This window comes from Schistocerca cancellata, chromosome 10 (assembly GCF_023864275.1).
Source record: "Schistocerca cancellata isolate TAMUIC-IGC-003103 chromosome 10, iqSchCanc2.1, whole genome shotgun sequence".
Lineage (NCBI taxonomy): Eukaryota > Metazoa > Arthropoda > Insecta > Orthoptera > Acrididae > Schistocerca > Schistocerca cancellata.
In genome coordinates this window covers 52,748,579-52,774,529 of record NC_064635.1, presented here as the reverse complement: position 1 = coordinate 52,774,529, position 25,951 = coordinate 52,748,579, and the positions used below count along the sequence as shown (strand labels likewise).

Genomic DNA, 25,951 nt, shown 5'->3' with positions numbered 1-25,951 from the left:
CTGCCTCGGGTGCAAAGGTATCAAATAAACATATTTAAGTATAATTTGTTCTAGGCAGGTACGTTGATTTTAAGTGTGGAAATTTATTTCCTTTCATTTGACTAATTCAGTAATTTTTTAAAGACTATAATATATATGATTTTTGGGTTCAGCCAATCAGCTGACCACAGTGATAAAAAAGTTCTGAGACAGCAGTAGCTTGTTACAAACCTTTATAGGCATGACAACAATGCAACAATTGCTGAAATTCATAGTTGAGAATAACTGGCACGAAACTATTAGTCTATTTGGCCTCAGTTGCTCTTTGTCTTTCTGTGAGACAGGTCATATCTGCTTGTGGTGCGGCACTATCATTCCACTTGTGTAAACTATGTTTTAAGTGAATTAGTGCTCAATTATCTGCAATGGAAAGTGTGAATTCATGCACTGTTGGAATATTACTAAAAACACCACGTCATTTGACAACCTACACCTTAGTAAAAAGAAAATAGAAGAGCTGAGTGAAGACGAACGAGATTTGATACTGCTGCAATCCAGTACAAGCCTTCCACAAGATCCAGAAAGTACTGCTGTATGTGGACATCACAGATACTATTACTATAAGTTTTTGAAAGTCAACAAAGAACTTGTTGTGATTCCTTTAAAAACACAAACAGTTAAAAAAATCTTTGAGGTCAGTTTGCTTGTCTTTCTCTAAAACGTTAAGTGATAAAAGAATCTACATAAAACAAGGCCAAAAATTGTGCACAACTTGTAAGATTTGTGAAGAGAAAACTGACATCAATGACAGAAATGAAACTGACACAGATGACCCGCAGGTGACATGTAAATGAATCAGTACTAAAAAATCAAAGTATTCAGGGTGCAAATAAAACTTTGTTGTGCTTTATCTTAAAAATTCATTCCAAATCACAGCAAGGCTTCATATGGCAAAAAGAAGCTAGAACAAGTAAAGCACGTTTTGGAAAGAAAAGTGTGTCGGGCATTAGATTGCAGTATTGAAGATTCTGACCATAGACAAGAAAATTTTGATGCTGAAATTGTTCAGAAAGCCAAAGATTTTGATGCCTTGATATTGCTATGAAAGAAAAAGTGACTAGTGTAAGAGCACCTGAAAAAATTCAAATTTTAACTTTAGCTCCATGCTCTTGGTCACAAGAAAACATAATGTCAGATTTCAATGTTAGTGAGTATATGCTTTGGTTTTGTTTACTTTAGGGCGCAAAGGACAACTGGGGTCATACATGCCCAAGTCAAAACTCTAGAACACAAAGACAGAGAGGAGTTAAAAAACAACTATACACCAGTCCCAATTGACATAATAGATGACAGCTAAAAACCGGCACATGGAGAAAGGGCTAAAACAGACACCATACAGAAACGTAGGTCCAAAACTAAAAATTAAATGGCCTTTACTATATTGCTTTGGCAGATAAAAAGTAAAACGCAGTCGGCAGTGTGCGCGTCATTTGCTAAAACGGCCGGTAACTCAGACGGCGGACCCAAGTGCGAACGTAAACGGTTAAAAAATGGGGATTCCGTCAGGAAGTGGCAGACAGTTAAAATTTGGGTGCAATGTGGACAAAGTGGTGGGGGAGTGCCACTAATCAAATTGTGACAGCTTAAAAGACAGTGCCCAATACACAGCTTAGTTAAAATGACCTCCTGACGGGAGGACCAGGAGGAAGTCGTCCAAGCTGCTGGGAGAGCCTCAATAAACCGGAGCTTATTCCCGTGAAGGGAGGACCATTGGTGATGCCAAAGGGACATCACTTCCTGACAGACAGCAACACGGATATTACTGGAAGGAGTATAGGAATTAGAGGCTGGGGACTGCAGCCTTGGCAGCAGCGTCAGCAGCCTCATTTCCTGGCAGACTGACATTACCAGGAACCCACAGACACATCACACTGGCTCCACCAAGAATGTTCAAGTGACATTTCTCCTGGATCCGCTGCACTAAGGGATGGGTGGTGTACAGCACACATACACTTTGACGGATGCTGAGTGAGTCTGAGCAGAGGACACAATTGAAAAGTCTATGTCCGCAGATGTACTCCGTGGCCTGATACAGAGTGAAGAGCTCGGCTGTAAATACTGAGCAGTAACGCCGGAAACCGATATCAAAAGACACGGGTGCCAATGATGAAGGCACACCCTACACTACAGTCAGTCCGAGAGCCATCAGTGTATACAAAGGTACGATCGAGAAGTTCCATACGAAGGTCACGAAACTGAAGGCGATAGAGTGAGGCTGGAGTAGCATCCTTAGGAAATGAAAGAAAGCAAATGTTAACATGGACCACTCCACAAAGCCAACGTGGGGAAGGGTTCACAACCACCAGGAAAGTTGCAGGTAGTGTGAAGTTAAGCCGCCATAGCGAGTGGCAAAAGTGGACTCCAGGAGGTAACAGAGAAGAGGTACGCACCCCATACTGGCAATCATAGGAATCATCGAAGAAGGAGGCATAGGATGAGTGGCCATGCATGGCAGGAAACGGCATGCGTACCTACTGAGGAGAAAGTCACAGCAGTAGGACAGTGGTAGTACAGCAGCTTTAGCATACAGACTCTCAACGGGGCTAGGGTAAGACGCCAGTGGCCCAACGGATGCCACAATGGTGCTGAGAGGGCGTAAGAGGGATAGACAAGCAGACGCATAAACAAAGCACCCATAGTCAAGTTTCACATGGACAAGGGACCGGTGCCAACAGAGGAGGGTGGTTTGATCAGCACCCCAGGAAGTACCATTGAGGGCACACAGGACATTGAGAAACAGCGTATAACAGGCTGTCAGCTAAGACACATGGGAGGACCGAGAGTGTTTCCTATTGAGCATGAGCCCCACAAATTTCGTAGTTTCAACGAACGGAAGGGCAACAGGCCCAAGATGTAAAGATGGTGGTAGAAACCAATTGTGTCACCAGAATTTCAGACAGATGGTTTTGTCGGTGGAAAAGCGAAAGCCACTGTCAATGCCCCACGAGTAAAGACAATCGAGACATCGCTGAAGACGCCGCTCAGTGAGACAGGTCTGTGGAGAACTGCAATAGATGGCGAAATCCTCAACAAAAAGGGAGCCGGAGATGCCAGGCGGGAGACAGGCCATTATAGGGTTAATGGCAATAGCAAAGAGGACGATGCTCAGGACGGAACCCTGAGGCGCACCATTTTCCTGGATAAAGGTGTCCGACAAGGCAGAACTCAGATGCACCTTGGAAACTCCGTCTTTTAAAAATTCCTGAAGGAAACAGGGCAGGCGGCCATGGAAGCCCCACGTATAAAGAGTAGGGAGGATACCAGTTCTCCAGCAGGTGTCGTAGGCCTTCTCCAAATCAAAAAACATGGCCAGAGAGCCGTCGGAGGTTGGCCACATGACAAAGGAAGGGGTGGAACTGTTAAAAGAACTAGTGAATTAAATCCAGCTAGCTCTTTTGGCATCCCAACGAACACGACGACACTTTGCACACGTCTATTTATAATGAATGTATTTTGCCATTTTAGAATGACCATTCAAAACGTGGAGAGCACATCTCCATGAGTGAATTGCACTGTGGCATGCCTCAGTCCACCAAGGGACTGGGCCACAACGTGGTAAAGAGGAAGTATGAGGAATGGAACGTTCTGCAGCAATAAGGATAATGTTTGTGAGATATTCCACCTGGTCATCGCAACTGGGGAAATCTTGTTCTTCGAAGGTCGCCTATGAGGAGTAAAGCTGCCAGTCAGCCTTAGTAAGCTGCCATTTGGGTGGGTGCACAGGTGGAGTAGAAGTCAGCAAACAGATAGCACATGGGAAATGGTCGCTCGAGTAGGTGTCAGAAAGAATGGACCACTCTACACAATGAGCAAGCTGGGCAGTGCAGAAGGATAGGCCCAAATGAAAATAGGTGGAGGAAAGGAAAGTGGGTGCTCCAGTGTTAAGGTGGAAAAGATTAAGTTGGTTAAGAAGGTCAGCCAAGAGGGCACCTCTCTGATAGGTCCTGGGAGAACCCCAAAAGGGATGGTGCACATTAAAGTCACCGAGTAGCAAAAATGGCGGAGGTAGCTGCCCAATAAGCTGAAGGAAGTCCGTCCTGGTGACATCGAATGATGGAGGGACATAAATGGTGAGGTCAGGTGGGAAAGAAAAAGGCGAACTGCAACAGCTTGAAGATGGGTAGACGGAGAGATGCATTGATTATGAATGTCATCCCGTATAAGCAGCATGACGTCCCAATGAGATGGAATACCGACCTCAGGGGGATGGTCAAAAAGAACCAGAAAGAAAGCTCAAAGTGGCTGTGAAGGCACAATTTTGTTTCCTGGAGGCAGAGTACAATGGGACACTGCAATGCTAAAGGCAGCCGTAAATCCTCCTTGTGGGACTGAAGGCCGCGAACGTTCCATTGAAGGAGAGTCCTGACGAGGAAGAGATGTAGGGGTGTCAGCTCGGTGGCTGCCAAGTGACAGCCTGTGAAGAGTTGCTACTACAAGGCACAGAAGCAAGAGGATCGTGCTCCGTGGGGGCCTCAGAAGCATCGGCTTGCTCGTGCAGATGGTCTGTGGAGTCCAACACTGAAAACGGCTGGTGGCGCACACCGGCAACACGGTGGCTGGCCGGGCTAAGGTATCGTGTGGCGACACCGTCAACAAGGATATTCGATTCGGTGAAGGAGAAGACCGTTTGCCTTTGGTGGACTTCTTTGAGCCTTTCTGGTCAGGGGAAGACTCAGGTGTTGTTTGGCTGGAGGGACAGAGGAAGTCCTTTCTGGCCTACCAGTTGTGTAGCTGGTGGTTTCGCCCCTCAAGGTGAGAGTTTGACGGCTCGTTGCACAGCTGGACGGGGGGATGGCGATGCTTCCTCGGCACTGGGCGATTTCACAAGCTCGGCGCTGAATTGGAGGCTGCACGTTTGCGTGGCCACGTCCTCCATGGAGCGAGAGGTAACATGAACAATCGCCCATGTGTGCATCCCTACCACAGGTTACACATTTGGCTGGGTGTCGACTAGACGTTCTAGTGTGGTTGAAACGATGACGCCGGTAGCAGCGCATCACGTTCGGAATGTACGGCCAGACTGCAATAATTTCATAGCTTGCTTTGACCTTGGACGGAAGCACCACTCTATCAAAGGTGAGAATAAGAGGCGGGTGGGCATGAACAGAGTAGCCGTGGAGAAGAGAGGTTGCAAACAGTTGTTGTGCTTGATAATCAGAAGCAGTCTCCAAAAGCAAAGTGCCAGTCTGTATACGAGAGTAGGAATTCACAGGGACGACAATTGCATCACAACCTTTCTGAATAATAAACGGGTTTACCGTGGCAAAGGACTGACTGTCTTAAGTACGTGAGACCACGAGGAGTCATGGTGCAGTGGGAGGGGTCTTTGAATCATTAGCCTCATTATGTCTACGTTTTGTAGATGTTGATTGGGAAGATGATTGACTTATTGTGAGAAAAATCCCCGACGATTCCCAGCGTCTCTGATGGGGCGCTCCTTCCAACTGGGGGCCCCTTTCACAAGGGATGCACCTGCCTTAGGTGACTGTTCACATCTCAGCTCACAACTCCCTAACACCTGACAGAGGGACCAACCGGCAATTTGGGAAGGTTGCAGCTCAGGCAGTCACCCCTCCCTGGGCCTGGCCTGTACCAGGGGGTTTGTGTGAACTCTACCTGTTGATCCGGAGCTGGGAATTACGTGTTACCCAGTCACCTGCTACGCATTAGACGCATGAGCCGGCCTTCAGCAGCGCAGAGGGAGGAAGAAGAAAAAGAGGAACGCCAAATGCCAAAGCGGAGGAACGGGAGGAAAAGGAAACAAAGAAAGGAAAAGGGAGTGAAAAACAATGGGCTTCAGGAGAGCTTTCCTTACTGCCACGCATCATTTCAAGCTGGCATCAATCAGTCTCCTTTTTACCTTTGTAACATATATGTTTTTATTGTTCATTTGTACCAATTCTGCTTGAATTTGTGCTGCTGTTTTGAACCTATTTCTTTTAGTAGCAGCTCTGTTGAATTTTTCATCATTTTCAGTTGTTTTGAATGGTTGTCCTGGTCATGGTTGGTCCTTACTGCTACCTTTCATACTCTGGCTGTGAAGGTTGTATCACACTTCCCCTATAGACGTGCCACATCCTGTTGCAATGAGGGGCATAAATAAACGTGCTTGTTTGTATGCTACAATCGCAGCAAGTTTGTGTATGGATATCTCCACCATTGGAGCCACAATCGCAACACGCAGATTGTCAACTGTCACTGAAGTGCAGTAACTATATAGTACGTATTGTACCACTGCTTGAACTACACTGCAGACATCACAGCACTGCAGAGAACAACAGGGCAGTGTGGAATGGACATTCATTCATCACATGGTTCAACAGACATACCAGTTCCGGTAACTATTTTCTCTGTACACAATGCTCTTAGGGATAATGGTATACGTGGATGAAAACAAACACAAAAACCTGGCATGTTTACGAATGTTGTACTACTACTTTGTTGATTCAAATGTAGCTGTGGTATTACATGGTTCATTTACATTCATGTGACCGTTGGCTATGATCAACGTAAACATACAACAACTGCTCATGGATGGTAGGTGGCAGCACGAGCAGTGGGTGGTATATAAAGCGGGCCAGGGGGACACGGAAAATAGTGCAGTAGTTGTAATGTAGAAACAGTGATATTTATCAGACGTCCAGGTTTATGAGACAAGTATGGAAGCATCTACAATATGGCTACGTTTGTAAACTGCTCATATGCTGCCAAGGTTAAAGTATACCATGCACGGCAAAATTGTGCTATCCAAAACTGGTGCTGAGGCAGTTGTGGTGCACCACAGGCCATTGACAGAGGTGAACATTGACAGAGGTGAACAAACATTGCAGAGATGCATAAAAGTGAACAGTCATGCATCTGTTGAGGGACTGATTGCCAGATGAACCAAGAGGCTACCACCAGTGTCTCCTCAATGACCATTGAGCAAATGTTACTGTGTATGGGACTCTGCACAGGCGCCTGGTTCATGCACCCAAGCTGACTGCAGTTCATTGGCGATGAAAGCTGGAATTTGCAAACCAATACTGGATGCCCACTGACTGCTGACAGGTGGACTTTTCAGATGAATCACATTTTATGCTCCTTTAGACAGGTGGATGTTGGTGTATATGGCCCAGCAACAATCGGTGTAAGGGTCCAGCCTGGAGGAGGGAGTGTTATGGTTTGGAGAATGTTTTCGTGGCATTCCCTGGGTGATTTCTTCATTCTGAGAGGTACAATGGGTCATTATAAGTATGCATCTATTCATGTGGACATGTCCATCCCTATATGCAGTGTTATTTAATAGGATTAAATAATTTTGTCAATAATTGATCGTTTTCATTCCTATATGTAGTGTGTTTTTCCTCAGTACGACAGCATCAACCAGCACGACAATGCAACGTGTCACACAGCTCGCCGTGTACGTGCATGGTTTACAGAGCACCAGGACGAGTTTAGCGTACTCTCCCAGCCACCAAACTCCCCGAATTTAATCCCATCACAAATCTGTGGGACCACCTCAACTGAGCTGTCCAGACCACAGATCCTCAACTGAGAAACCTAGCACAAATGGCCATGGAACTGCAGTTGACATGGCTCCACATCCCTGCCTGTGCTTTCCAGAACTTCAATGACTGTGTTCCTGCATGTCTCGCAGCAGTCCACACCGCAAAAGATGGTTACTCATGCTTTTGGCAGGGGGTCACATTAATGTGAATGAATGGTGTGTGTGGTGTCTACAAGGAACTAAATGTCAACTATTAGGGTTACTGCAATTATTGAGTGTTACTATAAATACTGGCCATTTAGCCAGACTGGGACATCAATCGGTGAGTCGGGGATTCGGCCTCAACTGCAGTGTGGGCTTCTCCTGTGAGGTCGGCACTGTACAAATGCCATCCTGAGAGGACTGTCTGGTTGGAGATCCAGATGCAGCACCAACAGACCATGGGTCGAACTCAGGCCTGCCCAGCCACAGATTCACTGTGCTGCCAGCCTGCCTGGCCTACAACCTAGCCAGGCCCAGTTGCCTCACCAACAGCTGACCCAAGTGAAGCACGACAGCCCACAAATGTTTGCCTCACAAGGTCGTCCCACCATCACTCCATGTTGGGAGCTGTGACTGCTGGTTATATCTCATCAACATGTCACGGAGCACAATTTGTTGCCCACAACTCGTCGCCTGTCTCACGAAGGCACGAGTCTTCTGTAATACATTATTGAGAAATAAATGAATGATTGTCCATGACTTGGAGGCCCAACTACCTACACCAGAGAACCCCAGTGCCCCAACACTTGACAGAAATAAGCAATAAAAAGGTCTTCAAAAAGACTCTTGCTTCTTTCGATACAAAACTGTTTACATAGCATATATGGGCAAGGGCAAAATCTTCCGGAGATGAAATCTGGATGAATATGGATAGAATGCTGCAGAGCATATGGGGTACAACTGGGAGGACAAGAGGAATGACAGGAACCACGTGGGGTGTTTAACTCTGGAAGGATTATTCGAGACTGGAGATTGAGGTGGAAGGGAAGGAAAATTGGAGAAGGAAATTCACTTTGAGCATTAGGCCAGTGATTGATGACAGGGGAGGATAAAGTAGAGGACAGAGAGTCAGCTATGGAGCAGGCAAGAGATGACAATACTGAAGATCTTGGAAGAAGTGCAGGAGACAAGAAGAGAAAGGCGGAAGAGGTTCTGGGAGGAGGAGAGGAAAATGCAATCCATGAAGGGGCCTACAGAACCCATAACAGAAGAAGCAGAGGAAGGAGGAGAACAAATGATGGACTACAGCATAAGACAAACTACAGTTTAATATGGTGTACAAAATGATATGCAGCATACATAAACCACAAAATATGTCTTAAAACAGAGAAAATGAAACTCTCACAACCAGACAGACATATATGAGGCTTTTTTTTCTACCTCCAATTGGGTGCGAGTTCAAACCACTGTGAAAATCTGACAAAGCTTTGCACAAATGTGCTGCACAGAGTCTCTAATATGCCCACCAATTGTGCTTAGCCAAACACTGCAGATGCAACAATGGCATACCTGCAACGTTTTTGATGGAAAGTGTTAGGTCACCCACCGTACAGCCCAGACTCAGCTCCCTCAGATTTTCACCTCTGCTCACACAAACTGCTGGCTAAAAGGACAGCATTTTGGCACAGAGAGCTAGCTGCAGACCAGCGTACAGGATTGGCGGAAAGCACAAGCCACTGCCTTCTACGACAAGGGTATTGGAAGGTACCAAACTACAACAAATGTTTAAGTTGGAGCGATTACTAGATAGAGGAGTAGCTGGGAGCTAAATGTTGATATATGCCTATAATATTGATGTATAAAATTACAATCTGTTAAGTGCTTCTTATTAAACATATGTGATATTTTCTGTGCTTGTGATACAAATTTAACTTCATCCATTCAATGTATGTCGTCTGCAGATCCAATAAATGTTACTGAGCCGTGTCACGACTCAGCTCATTTGATTTACCCGCGAGATTATTTCACTGGTTTTCACCGCAGCGATAGGGGGCGTGATCGCTGAGCACTGTTGGCGCTGGTGTGCGAAGCAAGAGTTTTGGAGGACAGCTCGGTCAGGGGATGGGACAGGACGGAAGCGGCAGGGAGTCAACTGGCGCCTGCCGATTAAGGACTGCGATGAGTATGGCTGTTTGTGAGCATGTGGGGAGGACAGAATTTTCGCTTGCTTAGCGTGGTTCTCCACGACCAGCTGTTGTTTGTTGGGCCTAGCACTCGAGTGTAACAGGAAACTGCATTGATGTGGTTCTCGTCACCTGGCTAAGGCTGAAATTTTTATATACCTTTATTATATTTAATGATCATTACTTTATTATGTGGTTGGTACTTGTAGCCAACATTTTGTGATTTAAAATACTTCAGAATATCATCATGTGCCACGTGTCTACTGTGAACAATTCTTAATTTGTTTAATAGTGTATGGCACAGTATCCACTATCATCGATCATTTTATGAAAGTTCTGTCCAAATTATTATTACACTAGATTTTGTTAAAATTAGTGCATTTAAATTGCAAATTTCTTAATTCTACTAATATTGCTTGGGATAAACCCATCTATTTCTTGATATTACCATATTTGTGTATTAAGTTGTGTTTCTTCTTGAGACTGACTGAATTGATTTTGGAACACACGGGGCGAGTATTTAAATGAAAATTTGCAAGATAACACAACCGTTGTGAAATTAAAAACTTGACAGTGTTTATTCATGTGACCAGTCGTTAATGTTATTTCTGTCTTGTAGCTTACTTAACTGATATAAAATAATTTAGAAATTTTGTGTATTTGTCACGAAAGGTGAACTGATGTCACGAGAGAAAAATAAGTGAAATTTGTGTAGGCAGTAGGGAATTTGTTGCACTCTTGCCAAATTGAATTTTTTTAAGGTTTGATTTACATGTAGTACAAATCACAAGTTCCATATTTTTCTGGTGTAATTGTTAATATTTGTACATGTTGCACTATTGTACGATATAATGTACCCTTTACTAACAGTACCTTTATGCAATGTTCCAGAGTGGTGCTGCATGTTCTTCTAGAGAATGTTTAAAAAAATTTTATTGCTAAAATTTCCTTTTAAACTGTTAATTGTGTTAACTTGTATGTATAACCAATTATTGTTAAATAATAATTTTGTGTCAACAAGGCTCGGACCAAATAAATGTGCCTACACCTTCCCCATCTTAGGTCTGCTCCCGTCTGTACATCACAGTTACGTTACATTAGAGGCAGAGTGAGCACTTACCCGAACTCCTGGGGTGGGACGACGGTGGCGGCGGGCCGCGGTATCACCGGCCTGGCGACAGGCAGTGCAGACAGCGGGGGCGGCTGCACCGGCTGCGTGACGGTGTAGCGCGGCTGCTCGGAGGTGGTGGCCTGCGAGAGCGGGTGCGACACCGAGACGGCGACCGCCCCCGCCTGGCTGTGCGGCGGCGCGTGCTGCGCCATGTGCTCCATCAGCTGGCGCAGGTGCGCAAACTGCTGCCCGCAGCAGCCGCAACCGTAGGACATGCCGCTGCCGGAGGACGACGTAGGGGATTGGTGGGGCGGCTGAAATTTGACACGTATCGTTCAGAGACATCTTGTCGAGGGCTGTAGGTTCTACATTACAGGTATTTTTAATACTAATTGAATAATTTAAGGACGAAAGCTTAAATAAAAACAAAGACCCCGGTGCAGATGACATTCCCTCAGGACTATCAAGATACGTCATAGAGACAGCCGTGACAAGACTATTTCATCTGGTGTGCGAAATCTACAAAACAGACCAAATACCCTCAGACTCTGAGAAGAATATATAACAAGGATGTGCTGAAAAGTAATGGCTCCAAATTTCTTAAGTGAAAACTCTTCTGTTTAAAATAAAATAGAAGTTATTAACATTCTACATCTTTATTCTTCAAGTCTACTTATTTGACGCCCACTGTTGCAAGAGTGATCTGTATTGTAGTCTGTAACATGGCACTGTGTAACGATACTATGCCAGTACGTAGAGAATAGCATGCTATGATCAAATTTCGAATTCAAAGAGTTCGTCCATGCATGGAGCACCCTCTCCTGAAGCACAATAACACCAAGACCACACACGAGCACTGCAACATCTGCAACAATCTGACACCTCGGGTTCACTTTCGTCAGTCATCCTCCAAACAGTCCCAACTTGGTCCCATCCAATTTTCATTTGTTTCCAAAACCTAAAGAACACCTTTGAGGACTTCACTTTGATAGTGATGAGGTACTGCAAGCAGTGTTCTGCAATGTTGGTTTCAATAAGTAAAAGTCTGGTAAACTGGAAGTCAGTGGTTCAAATATTGTTATTAGATATTTCTTAATGTTTATTCAAATCCTATATTTATTAACAAATGAAAATGTTAATTAATACACTTGAATCATAACTTTTGAACAAAAACAACATTTTTTTGTCTTATTAATAACTGCACGAAAATTTAATACAAAAATGTGAAATATCAAATAGAAATTAAAATACTTGCTTATTTAGAGAGAACAGTATTATTAATCTGTACAGCCATTTCATTTCACAATAATACATTTCGCATGTCTATCAAATTTTAATTTATTTTCATGCGATTGATAAATGAAAATAGAAAGATGTTATTTTTATTTTAAAAAATTATGATTCAATACTTATTAATAAACATTTCTATCTGTTAATAAATATGGACATACAATAATGGCAAAAAGTTCCTCTTTATGACATTCAAACCAATGACATTACGGTTATTGCATCCCTTTGTGCTTGATGCCCCAAACTATATTTCATCTATGGCAACAGTTGTGTTTAAAAACTGATCTTCTCTGTCTTGTAGTGTTGAAGCAATTGTTGGGCAATTCTCTTGCGATTTGGTTTTTGCTCTTCGTTCAGTTGATGAGAAACCCATTTTGTAGCAACTTTTCTTTTCTGTAGTGTCTGGGTTATGAGTTTAATGCCAGACAGACAGTCACTGGGCTGTAATTTTGATAGTACCCAGTTATGACCTTCTGAAAGCACAGCTTTTAAATTTTTGTGTGCACTGGTTGTTTGTCACTCCCTCTGCCCCACTACAGCCGCCTAATGCCCAAGTGCAAAGTACTGTATAGCGGAGTGACAACCAGAGTCATCCTATTCGTGGGATGTTGAAGGGGAGGGAAGAGGAGGTAGGAGGTGAATACATCTGTTCCACATGTTTTGAACTCTTGTTTGAGAATTCATTATTCTACATAAAAAATAGTATGTTATGTTAGGCAAATGGGTGGTGGGGGTAAGTGGGAGGCCAACCTATTCAAGGGCCATCTAGCGGAATCCTTCCTAAACATCCAGAATTCCAAATCCCTCCCTTGGTTCAGATTCACTCAAGACATTTTCATGATGCAGATCGAGGGAAGAACACGCTACCCACATTCCTCCAGAACCTCAACACCTTCTCTCCCCCATTTGCTTCACCTAGTCCTGCTCAACCCAATGTTGACCTCCACCTCAAAGATGGCTACATCAGTACCTCCGTCCATGTCAAACCTACCGACCACCAGCAATACCTCCACTTTCACAGGTGTCACTTCTTCCTTACCACGAAGTCCCTTCCATACAGCCTAGCCACGGTGGCCATCGCATCTGCAGTGACGAGTGTTCCCTCTTGAAATACATCGACAGTCTCACTAAGGCCTTCACAGACCATAATTACCCATCCAACCCTGTACAAAAACATACCTCCCGTGTATTACCTTTCCAATCACCAACTGGAGAAATATCTCACCTTTTGCGGCACCTTCTTCAACACCTTGAAGTAGTATGCAGCACTGATTGTGTGTTGCTCGTGCAAAAAAATCAATGAGCAAAATGCTTTGCCAATCAAAGAAAACAGCTGAAAGAACCTTGTACGCTGAGAGTCAGGTCTTGGCTTTCACTTGGGTTGCCTCCCTTTTCCTCTGCCACTCCTTACTGGCTTGTTTGGATTTGGAAGTGTGATGGTGGACCCACATTTCATTGCAGGTGCCGAAAAGACTGAAAAATGGTCCACCTTCTTTCACAAACCCTTCTGTAAACACATGACAGACCTCCAAATGTCTCAACTTCTGGTTTTTGGTCAAAAGGTGAGGGAACAACCTGGAATACACTTTACAAAACTGTAGGTCATTTGTGATGATTGTCTGGCAGCTCCCATAACTTATTCTGACCTGTTCTGCGATTTCTGATACTATCGTCCGTTGATCACTTTCAAGAATGTCTCAAATTGCACGAATGTTTTTGTCTGTAATGCTGGTCTGAGGATGGCAATTGTGACGCTGATTACCCACACATTGTCGCCCTTCCTTGAACTTTTTATGCCAGGTAAACACACGTGTCATTGAAAATGTTTGATCGTCGAACTATGCAGTCAATCTGTGGGAAATTTCCGTTGCTTGAACTCCTTCATGAGAAAGAAATTTTGTAACTGTGCATTGTACAGGGGAGGTGTGCACCTGTTGCTCCGACATTGTGAGCATTCCTGGTTCTACCAACTGTCGGTGCCCAGGAATAAAAATCCCCATCTTAATATGACAACCTCAATGACATATATGTTCAATATTATTTTAACAGTATTCTCTTATTGATATTCTGCAGCTATGTACATTCCTCAAGATCAAAATGAGTAAACCTAAGCAACTGAGGAATTATTGTGAAATGAAATTAATGGTTTTTGACTTACAATTTAATTATGCCAATCACACTGAAGAAGAACGCATGTCCTGCAAATGTACTTTACTTTTAATAGTGCCACCTTTCAAATACAAAGAAAATAATGCAACATAAAAATGTTCAAGGCAAAGCTACAGGTTAGAAATAATGCACTTTGACACAATGAACAATGTAGTTACCAATATCGAAAGAGTAATCCACAAACCACTTAGTACACTGTATAGTACTTTGTGCTCAGACATGAGATGGCTGCAGTGGAGCAGAATGTGTAACGAACTACTGGTGTGCATTAAACATTAAAAGCTGATCTTTCAAAAGATCATAACTGTGTACTATCAGAATCATGGCCCAAAATTCTGTGAGGTATCAAATGCTGGGGCAGATAGCTTGCAAGTGGGCTTTTTTCTCTTTAAAATGTGATGTCATGTTGGTGATGTTTCCTTATGAGTAACAATACTTAAAAGCAACTATTTTTCTTATTATATTAATCGATTAGTAATTCCCATTATTATCAATAGGAGTACATTACTATAATTGGTTGTTGGTATATTATGTCCTAACCCTGTTAATTTATACCTTGAATTTTTGCACATCTGTAAGGCTCTCCTTCATGATGCAAGTTTTAGAACATTGTGCAAGTGAATTAATGAATCAATGATTTAAACAGTCAAAACACTAATTACTGATGTATGCTGTTCAAAACTATGTTTCAGTGATAGTTTGATTAGCCAGCAGATTCCAGAAATCTTTCTGTACTAGCAAATATGGGCAGATTAAAATTATGAAGAGGATTGTGATGATGGTGGTATGAGAAACAACAACAGCTCCAAAGCTCATTATAACAGCAATGAATTGTGCACTATACTGCCACAGATTTACTTTAGCACAGACATCTAAAGCAATCTTTATTGGAAAGTAATTACCAATATCCTCTGGCTAAATATGAGCTTCAGTGCTCCTTCAATCTATCCCTACAACTCTGCAGTCTCTGAACTTTGGCATACTACGCTGGCTTATTTATGTTTGTTCTTTCCTTCATCCTAAAAGAAAGGGCTGAAAACTAAATACTACTTTATTTTGAAAACTTAAAGAGCCAAGAATACGTACCGATACATCTTCTTCAGGATCCCAGATGAATTCTTCTCCATCTGCACTCATTATTTCCTGTAACAAAACCAAATCACTTATAGTCACAGTTTTCAAATTGTTGTACCAAATAATGGAAGCAACATAATTCAACAGAAAAAACAGCACATGGAATACTTACTACTGCTACTCAACATATTTTTTCCTCCAACATGCATTTTTTAAATATATATATATAAAGTATCACTTTCTCAAAAACAACTCAGCAGTTGACATGCATGGCACTAGCCATAATAATGACATACACTACCAATCATAAAAGCTGTACCTGGTGGATGGAGGTGCTAAGTACACTGGTGCAAAAATGGTCAACCTTATCCCCCCAGAGTTTAAAAACCTACAAAATACGGAATTCCTTTTCAAAAGGAAGCCATACTAGTTTCTGCAGACTCACTCTTTCGAGGAATTTTTGAAAGAAGAGTTTACCTAAGATAAGATACAGTTAAACAGCTCTGTGACTGTCAAATGTTAATACAAATATTTCATGTAGATTGGAACATTTTCAGTCATTGTGTAGTGAAGATATGTATTTTTAATTTACACATATTGCAGAATTCATTGCCCAATAGTTTGACAAGAACTATAGCTACAAAAACTGTTTTGAACGTATCACTACTGAAGTGTGAAGATGATAGTTTGTCAATGTTAAGCGAGTATTTAATTTGGATCATGTTACTTTCATTTACAGAAACTGCGTAGTGTGTATAAGTATTTTTACTGTATACCTGAACTGAGTGCCCCGTAGTATGACAACAACTATCTCTTTCAAACTGATCTAAATTTGTCACTTTTGAAGAGTGAAGACAATAATTTACTGTTTTATTTGCACCATCATAGCGTTGATTGAGTAATCTACATGATGATAAACTTGACATGTGTCACATCCATGGTGAAATCTTCACTGAATGGATCAAAGGCACATGGGGAAAAAAATGAAAAAAAAAAACCTCTATGACAACAGGTACACAAAACATCAGTGCATTATGCATTGCCATTGTATTTATACTAACTGTATATTACTTCTTTGCTGCATCACTGATGAGCTAATGTCCCCCAAGTTCTCCCATACTACCAACCTGACTTGCTTGTTCCATTTCATATTGCTCTGGTACATTACACTTAGATATTTAATCAATGTGACTGTGTCAAGCAGCACACAACTGATGGTGTATTTGAACATCACATGATTCTTATCCCTACTCATTCACATTAACTTACATTTCTTTTTTACATTCAGAGCAAGCTACTGTTCATCATACCAATTAAAAATTCTGTTTAACTCATCCCCTAGCCCACCACAGTCGCTCAATAATAACACATTCATGTACAACACATCACCATCAGCAGACAGACAAATTGCAGCTTACCCTGTCTGCCAGATCATTTGTGAATATAGATAATAAGACTGACCCTATCAAACATCCCTGGGGCAATCCTGATGAAACTTTTCTTTCTGATGAACACCTGAAGTTGACGACAACATACTGGGTTCTATTACTGAAGAAGTATTGGGGCCACTCACATATATGGAAATGTAAACCATATGTTTGGAACTTCATCAGCAGCTTGCATTGGGGCACTGTGTCAAATGCTTCTCGCAAATCTATCAACACTGTGTATCACCCATGTTGTACTTCCACTTAAGGCTACAAGCCAGACCAATACGTTCAGAGAAGACTTCGTAATACTTAATTTACATAGAAGTTTAACACACCTCACATTTTCAGAAAAGTTTTTCTTGTTATCGCTGGTCTGCATTTTATATCCTCTTTTATTGCTATCACTGTTATCCCGCATTAAAAATCAGTTAAATCATGACATGCTGCTACATACACTACAATACACTACACACCCAACCATAAAAGAATTCTCAAATATTGCGCTTACACTCTAGCCGCAACATTAGGGCGCCATATGTGTCACATCTCCAAATTGAACATTTCCCTTGATGTTCTGACCACTCAATTTATTACCTGAAACCATTTATGCTATTTGTTTTAATTTTATTAGTTTTAATTTTGATCAGATTTCTGCGAATTATGTAGTGACTTAAATTTTTTCTGTTGCACCTGAGAAAAACAAAAAAATATGCACACTGATTACCATCAGCTGGTAACTTCATCATACTTCCCGACAATGAAAACATTCTCGGTTTCCACTGGATGACACGTAAAAAAAAGGCCAACTCCTGAATTTCAAATTTCCCTCTCTGATAAAGTTATAAGTAATATGTAAGTATCTGTGGTCGGTGTTGCAGAAAATATAGCGTTCTTAAATAGTTTGTTAATTGGCACATGTTCATGAAGAGGAAAAAATTTGCATTTGTGATAAATGTGAATACAAATGTAAATTTAGGCTCAAAACATGAAAATGTGAAGTTAAGTAATAAATACTATTTCATAGCTAATTGTATCCAGATCAAGTAATGTGTCAGAGATAATTTTATGTAGCTTTATTTTGTGCATATTAATATCGATGAATTACCAATTTTAGGTTACGTACTGCACATCTGGCACAGCATGCAACATGTCAACAAATAATTCAATTACACTCTATGTTTCAGTGATTGCCAATTCCGTGTATCACTTCTGCTTTTGTAGACACAGTCACCCTAAACATAAAGTTGTCTGCTAGCTACCTTTCACAGCAATCAGAAAGAAATATACTGTATACTGGTCGATGTCATTTGATTTCTATTGATTTAGCTACTCCCACCATCAACCACCACGCAGAGAATCTTTCTGAAATGTGTGGCTAAAGTTAATTTTAGTTCTATTACTTCTGCTGTAAATACCACACCGGTTCCTCGTGTTGTCAAATATAGGTTACACAGCTATGAATGCACATAAAAGGCCTCTGCAAAATACTTATCAGGGCTTATATGCTACAGCTTCAAAAGTACTGTTCCGCAGATTTTCTAACTGTTAAACTAGCTGGGTCAATAAAAAAAATGTTGAGGAACACCACAAACCAGAGAAGCAATCTTTCACTGGCAAGAAAATGCTGCCATACCTCAACAGAAACTAATCATTTGCTGGAAATTTGAAGATATTGTAGAAGTTGAAGATACTGCTTCATTTGCAAGGTTTTTTATTTTTATTTTTCAGTACTTAAAGCACGATCATTTTCGGGCTCTTACATGCCCGTCATCAGGTGTGATATTGGAAAGAAACAAGAGACCAAAGTTAATTATAATTTTTACATGCTGTAGTAGATAAGAAAAAAAAAAAAAAAAAAAAACATACAAAAGAAAAAGCATATAATATTTTAGAAAACAATGAAACAGTTAAATGGAACTTCTTTTTTGCCTTTTCATATAAACTCTGGCATGTAAACATTATTATTAGCTTTGGTCTCTCTGTTTACTTTCAGTATCACACTTCATGATCGCCATGTAAGAGCTCGAAACCAGTTGTGTTAAAACTAAAAAGAACTTCACAACTGAAGCGGTATCTTTAACCCCTAATGCTCAGTTGTGAATGTTCCTCCATCATCATCGTCATCATCATCATCATCATCATCATCATCATCATCATCTCCAAGCAATGGTATTTTTGATATATACTCACTACTCACAATTAACTTCATCTTCAAGCACATAAACAGTTTTCAAAATTTTATACATCTGGAGGTATATTAGGTCACCATAAGCCATGTGGTACGAATACAATACGATTCTGAGAAGTAAAAGGACACATTCTTTGTTTAATAATTTCTAAGAATAGATGCTACATTATCAGGTCCCTACTTATGAAGAAGACAACACACAAACCAAGACTATCTTTACAATAGCACAGTTTGCTGCTCTGTTAAAAATTACAGTTTCTATACTCACAGGCTCAACCCTAATGGTGACCGGACTCCCACTAACCAGGGGGCAGCTTCCCTCCTCATCCCAGTCAGCATCACCATCAGCATCGGCATCACCGTCAGCGTCAGCATCACCATCAGCATCGCTGTACGATCCTTCTCCGTTGGCATCTTTGGTCGATTGTGACCCATCGTCATCCTAACATGTAACAACAAGACACAATGCTATTAACACAATATGACAAATATATGGGATCTTTAGGTAATTGCATACGTATTTTGCCATTTCTCTCTTATTGTGTCAGCATTAACATATAAATTGAGGAGATAAATATAAACATTCATAGTAACATAAAAAATACATGTGGTAAAGCAATAAATGAGACAGATGTAAAATGATGGAAAAGCAACCACTTACCTATAGAGGACTGGAGTACAGAGCGTAGATACACGTAATAGGAAACAGTTAATGCTAGCTTTCAAGATCTTGCTCTTTTTCTAGTAAGCATTCACACAGACACAAAATGTATACAACCACTGTAGCAACGAGACTGATTTTTGAACATCAGTTACTGAAAGCAGTTGCTAGGGTAGAAGGATACAGGGAGTGGTTAGGGATGGATGCACGAGGCAAGGAGGAAACGGCAGGGTAGTGTGAGACGGTCTTTCACCAGATCACTCAGCAGCTGTAAAACAATATGAAAGCAGTTCACAGGGTAGGGCATACATGGGGCAGGGACAGGGAGAAGGGGGGGGGGGGGGGGGGGTTTGAGGATGGAAGGGATGAAAGGAGAGGAAGTTTGTGATGAAGAGGAAGACAGGAAGATGAAACGAAAGAGTACGGTTGAGAAGTGGGAAAATGGGGGAGGGGACAGAAATGGAAACTGACATGGAGAGAGAGAGCGAGCGAGCGAGCGAGCGAGAGAGAGAGAGAGAGAGAGAGAGAGAGATCACATGAGTGTGGGGAGAGAAAGAGTGATGGGGGAAGGCAGTATACAATCTGGATGGGGAAGACGTAGTGTGGACAGAAGAGGTGGGAAAAGGTAACATGAGACTGTGGTAAACAAGTTAGTGGATTGCACAAGTGCAGGACATGCTGTAGAGACAATTCTCACCAATGAGATTTTGAGAAACTTTTGTTCTCAACACAGTCCAGTCGCAGGTACTTCTTACCCAATGACAGGCAGAGCTACATGTAAAACCAGCCACATTGTATATCAGCTCTGCTGCAATTACTGTTCAGCATTCCATATGGGCATGACAAGTAACCAACTGTCCATTTGCAAAAATAGCCATTGACAAACTTGACCATCCAGGTGCCAATCGTGCTGTGCACCACAACCGTAATTACTTTAACAGCTGTTTCACTATACAGGCCATTTGGATACGTACTCCCTTCCAGCACAAATTTCTCTGAACTACACAGGTGGGAATTCTTTCTCCGCATCCTGCACTCTCACAATGCCCCTGGCCTAAACCTCTGCTAACCTGTTCCATCTGCCTCACCTTGCCTTTTCCACCATCACCTTCCCCTGCACCCCTCCCCTCCCCCCTCTCTATCCTTCATATACTCTATCCTCTAAACTCCTTTCATCTTATTGTACAGCTGCCCAGTCATCTGGTGAAAGAACTGTTTCAACACCCTACCCACCTCCATATACCTAGGCAACTGCTTTCAATAACCAATATTTAATGATCAGTATCACAGTTTGCACCCGTGGTCTAGGGGACAGCGTCTTTGATAATCAGGACTGGCGGTCGAAGACTTCCGGCGTAAGAAGTCACCCTCGTTCTGCCAATGGCCTTGTCAAAAAGGGCAGATGAGCGGACAGAGATTCAGGGCACTATCTTGTCCTAGGTGTGGGAAACTGACCCTAAAGGCAGAACAATCAGCAGTGATCAATGACACCAGGATGCAGAAGGCAATGGAAACGACTGCATTAAAGACATGAAACGTGTATCTACAGCACATGTGGCCTGTAATTGAAAAGTGTCATGATGATCTCTCTGTTGGCAAAAGATTCCGGAATAGTCACCCATTCGGATCTCTGGGAGGGGGCTGCCAAGGGGGAGGTGACCATGAGGAAAAAGATTGAATAATCAATGAAAGGATAACCCTGATCAGGGTGTGGAGTGTCAGAAGCTTGAATGAAGTAGGGAAACTAGTAAATCTGGCAAGGGAACTGCAAAGACTCAATCTAGATATAGTAGGGGTCAGTGAAGTGAAATGGAAAGAAGACAAGGATTTCTGGTCAGATCAGCACAGGGTAATATCAACAACAGCAGAAAATCGTATAACAGGAGTAGGATTTGTTATGAATATGAAGGTAGGGGAGAGAGAGTGTTACTGGGAACAGTTCAGTGATAGAGTTGTTCAGGTATATATGCAGATGTCGCAAGCTGAAGATGAAGAGAGAGAAAGTATGTGAGGATATTGAAAGGGTAATACAGTACATAAAGGGAAGCAAAAAGCTAATAGTCAAGGGAGACTAGAATGCATTTGTAGGGGAAGGAGTAGAAGAAAATGTTACAGGAGAATATGGGCTTGGGACAAGGAATGAGAGAGGAGAAAGACCAATTGAGTTCTGTAACAAATTTCAGCTAGTAATAGTGAATACTCAGTTCCAGAATCACGAGAGGAGGAGATACACTTGGAAAAGGTAGAGTGATACAAGATTTCAGTTAGAATACAGTCATGGTCAGACAGAGATTCCGAAATCAGATACTGGATTGTAAGGTATACCTAGGAGCAGATTTAGACTCAGATCACAATATAGTGGTGATGAAGAGTAGGCTGAAGTTTAAGAAGAACCAATACGCAAAGAAGTGCGATACAGAAGTACTAAGAAATGATGAGATAACTTGAAGTTCTCTTACGCTATAGATACAGCAATAACGAATAGCTCAGTAGGCAGTACAGTTGAAGAGGCATGGACATCTCTAAAAGAGGTCATCACAGAAGTTGGAAAGAAAGACATTCTGTAGGTACAAAGAAGGTAACTGCAAAGAAGCCATGGGTAACAACAGAAATACTTCATTTGATTGATGAAAGGAGGTACAAAAATGTTCCAGGAAACTCAGGAATACCGTTGTCCCCCGAATGCGAGTCCAGTGTGAATTGCAGTTGATAGTGGAAGCAAGACCACAGTAAAATCAAGACACATTCATAGGATTTGTCGACCTGGAAAAAGCCTTCAACAATGTAAAATGGAGCAAGATGTTCAAAATTCTGAGGTAGATAGGCGTAAGCTATAGGGAGAGACGGGTAAAATACAATATGTACAAGAGCCAAGAGGGAATAATAAGAGTGGACCATCAAGAACGAAGTGCTCGGATTAAAAATGGTGTAACACAGGAATGTAGTCTTGCCCCCTTAATGTCCAATCTGTACATCAAAGAAGCAATGATGGAAATAAAATAAAGGTTTAGGACTGGGATTAAAATTCAAGGTGAAAGGATATCAATGATACAATTCACAGACGACATTGCTATCCTGAGCAAAGGTGAAGAAGAATTATGTGATCTACTGAATGTAATGAACAATCTAACGAGTACAGAATATGGACTGAGAGTAAGTTGGTTGGTTTGGGGGGGATTAAAGGGACCAGACTGCGACGGTCATCGGTCCCTTTTTCCAAAAAAAAGTAAAACCACAAAAAAAAAAAAAAAAAACAGGAAAGACGTCAGACGACACAGGACAAGAAATACTCCTACAGAGATCAGACGAATCAAATTAAAATCACACAGAGTGTGACAGTGGTTGGCCGACCATAGAGAGAAAAAGGAAAAGCCAACCACCGAGAACACATTAAAAACTCAGCGTAAAATCGTAGGCCAATGGCCAGAATCAACACAAAAGAACAGAACAAACACTCAGAGTAAATAATAAAAACCCCCTGCCCGAATAAAACGGAAAACTAAGTCAGCCATACCAGGGTCATCACATAAGAGGGCAGGGAGCGTATCAGGCAGCGCAAATGTCTGCCTGACCACAGCTAAAAGGGGGCAGGCCAACAAAATGTGGGCCACTGTCAAAGCCGCCCCGCAGCGACATACAGGAGGGTCCTCCCGGCGCAGTAAATAACTGTGTGTCAGGTGGGAGTGGCCAATGCGGAGCCGACAAAGGACGACAGAGTCCCTGCGGTTGGCTCGCAGGGATGACTGCCACACAGTCGTCGTCTCCTTGATGGCACGGAGTTTATTGGGCATGATCCGATTGCGCCATTCAGCGTCCCAAAGCGCAAAAACTTTTCGGGGGAGGACTGCCCGCAAATCAGTCTCTGGGAGGCCAACGTCCAGAGACTGTTTACTCGTGGCCTCTTTCGCCAGGCGGTCAACATGTTCATTGCCCAGGATACCGACATGACCGGGGGTCCACACAAAGACCACAGAGCGGCCGCAACGCGCAAGAGTATGCAGGGACTCATGGATAGCCATCACCAGACGAGAACGAGGAAAACACTGGTCGAGAGCTCGTAAACCGCTCAGGGAATCGCTACAGATAACGAAGGACTCACCTGAGCAGGAGCGGATATACTCTAGGGCACGAAAGATGGCGACTAGCTCAGCAGTGTAAACGCTGCAGCCAGCCGCCAAGGACCGTTGTTCGGAATGGTCCCCTAGAGTTAGCGCATACCCGACACGACCAGCAACCATCGAACCGTCGGTGTAAACAATTCCAGAGCCCTGATACGTGGCCAGGATGGAATAAAAACGGCGGCGGAAGGCCTCTGGAGGGACCGAGTCCTTCGAGCCCTGTGCCAAGTCGAGCCGAAGGCAAGGGCGAGGAACACACCACGGGGGTGTACGCAGAGGCGCCCGGAAAGGAGGTGGAACTGGGAAAAACCCAAGCCCGCAGAGAAGCTCCTTGATGCGTACAGCGATCGGACAACCCGACCGGGGCCGACGGTCTGGCAGATGGACGACTGACTGCGGGAACAGGACACGATAATTTGGATGCCCGGGCAAGCTAAAAACATGGGCAGCATAAGCGGCCAGCAAACGTTGGCGTCGGAAGCGCAGTGGAGGTACACCTGCCTCCACTAGGACGCTGTCCACAGGGCTGGTGCGGAAAGCACCAGTGGCAAGGCGTATCCCGCTGTGGAGAATTGGGTCCAGCACCCACAACGCAGATGGGGATGCTGAGCCATAAGCTAGGCACCCATAATCCAGGCGAGACTGGATTAACGCCTGGTAGAGCCGCAACAGGGTAGATCGGTTGGCGCCCCAGCGGGTGTGGCTCAAACAACGCAGGGCGTTGAGATGCCGCCAACACGCTTGTTTAAGCTGCCGGATATGAGGCAGCCAAGTCAACCGGGCATCAAAAAGGACACCCAAAAACCTGTGGGTCTCCACCACAGCAAGAAGTTCGTCGGCAAGATAAAGCCGCGGCTCAGGATGGACCTTTCGGCGCCGGCAGAAATGCATAACGCATGTCTTGGAAGCCGAAAACTGAAAACCACGCGCTACAGCCCAAGACTGCGCCTTGCGGATTGCGCCCTGTAGCTGACGTTCAGCTGCTGCAATGCTAATAGAACTATAGTAAAGACAGAAGTCGTCAGCATACAGGGAAGCGGAGACAGAATTTCCTACTGCCGCAGCGAGACCGTTTATTGCAATTAAAAACAGGCAGACACTGAGGACAGAGCCCTGGGGTACCCCGTTCTCCTGGACGAGGGAGGAACTATACGAGGCCGCGACTTGCACGCGGAAGGTACGAGACGACAGAAAATTTCTGATAAAGATCTGCAGAGGGCCCCGAAGACCCCATCCATGAAGCGTAGAAAGGATGTGATGACGCCATGTCGTATCGTACGCCTTCCGCATGTCGAAAAAGACAGCGACCAGGTGCTGACGGCGGGCAAAGGCTGTACGGATGGCCGACTCAAGGCTCACCAGATTGTCGGTGGCGGAGCGGCCTTTACGGAACCCACCCTGAGACGGAGCCAGAAGGCCCCGAGACTCCAGCACCCAATTTAAGCGCCGGCTCACCATCCGTTCAAGCAACTTGCAAAGAACGTTGGTGAGACTAATGGGACGGTAGCTGTCCACCTCCAGAGGGTTCTTTCCAGGTTTCAAAATGGGGATGACAATACTTTCCCACCATTGCGACGGAAACTCACCCTCGACCCAGAGACGGTTGTAAAGGTCGAGGAGGCGTCGCTTGCAGTCCACTGAAAGGTGTTTCAGCATCTGACAGTGGATGCGATCTGGCCCGGGAGCGGTATCAGGGCAAGCGGCAAGGGCACACTGAAATTCCCACTCACTGAATGGAGCGTTGTAGGGTTCAGAAGCGGTGGTGCGAAAAGAAAGGCTCCGACGTTCCATCCGCTCTTTAATGGAGCGGAAGGCCTGGGGGTAATTCGCAGAAGTGGAACTCATAGCAAAATGCTCTGCTAAGCGGTTTGCAATGAGGTCGGAGTCAGTACAAACTGCTCCATTCAGTGAGAGCGCAGGGACGCTGGCAGGGGTCCGATAGCCGAAGACCCGTCGAATCTTGGCCCAGACCTGCGATGGAGTGACATGGAGTCCAATGGTGGACACATACCGCTCCCAGCACTCCTTCTTGCCTTGGCGGATAAGGAGGCGGGCCCGCGCACGCAGCCGTTTGAAGGCGATAAGGTGGTCCATGGAGGGATGTCGCTTGTGACGCTGGAGCGCCCGCCGGCGATCTTTAATCGCTTCAGCGATCTCAGGCGACCACCAAGGCACAGCCCTCCGCCGAGGGGACCCAGAAGAACGGGGAATGGCAGA

At 43.6% G+C, this 25,951-nt stretch overlaps 1 protein-coding gene across 4 annotated transcripts in view; it reads right to left on the bottom strand.

Annotated features, from left to right (window-relative positions):
* LOC126106784 (zinc finger protein 26-like) overlaps nucleotides 1–25,951 on the bottom strand; it is a 77,416-nt gene that overhangs the window by 32,658 nt on the left and 18,807 nt on the right. For all 4 annotated transcript variants that reach the window (XM_049913168.1, XM_049913166.1, XM_049913165.1 and 1 more), the window contains exons 3-5: nucleotides 19,224–19,397; nucleotides 15,350–15,406; nucleotides 10,814–11,118 (exon numbers count right to left, since the gene is read on the bottom strand). In XM_049913168.1, the coding sequence (XP_049769125.1) occupies nucleotides 10,814–11,118; nucleotides 15,350–15,406; nucleotides 19,224–19,397 (536 nt within the window). The remainder of the gene's footprint in view (nucleotides 1–10,813; nucleotides 11,119–15,349; nucleotides 15,407–19,223; nucleotides 19,398–25,951) is intronic.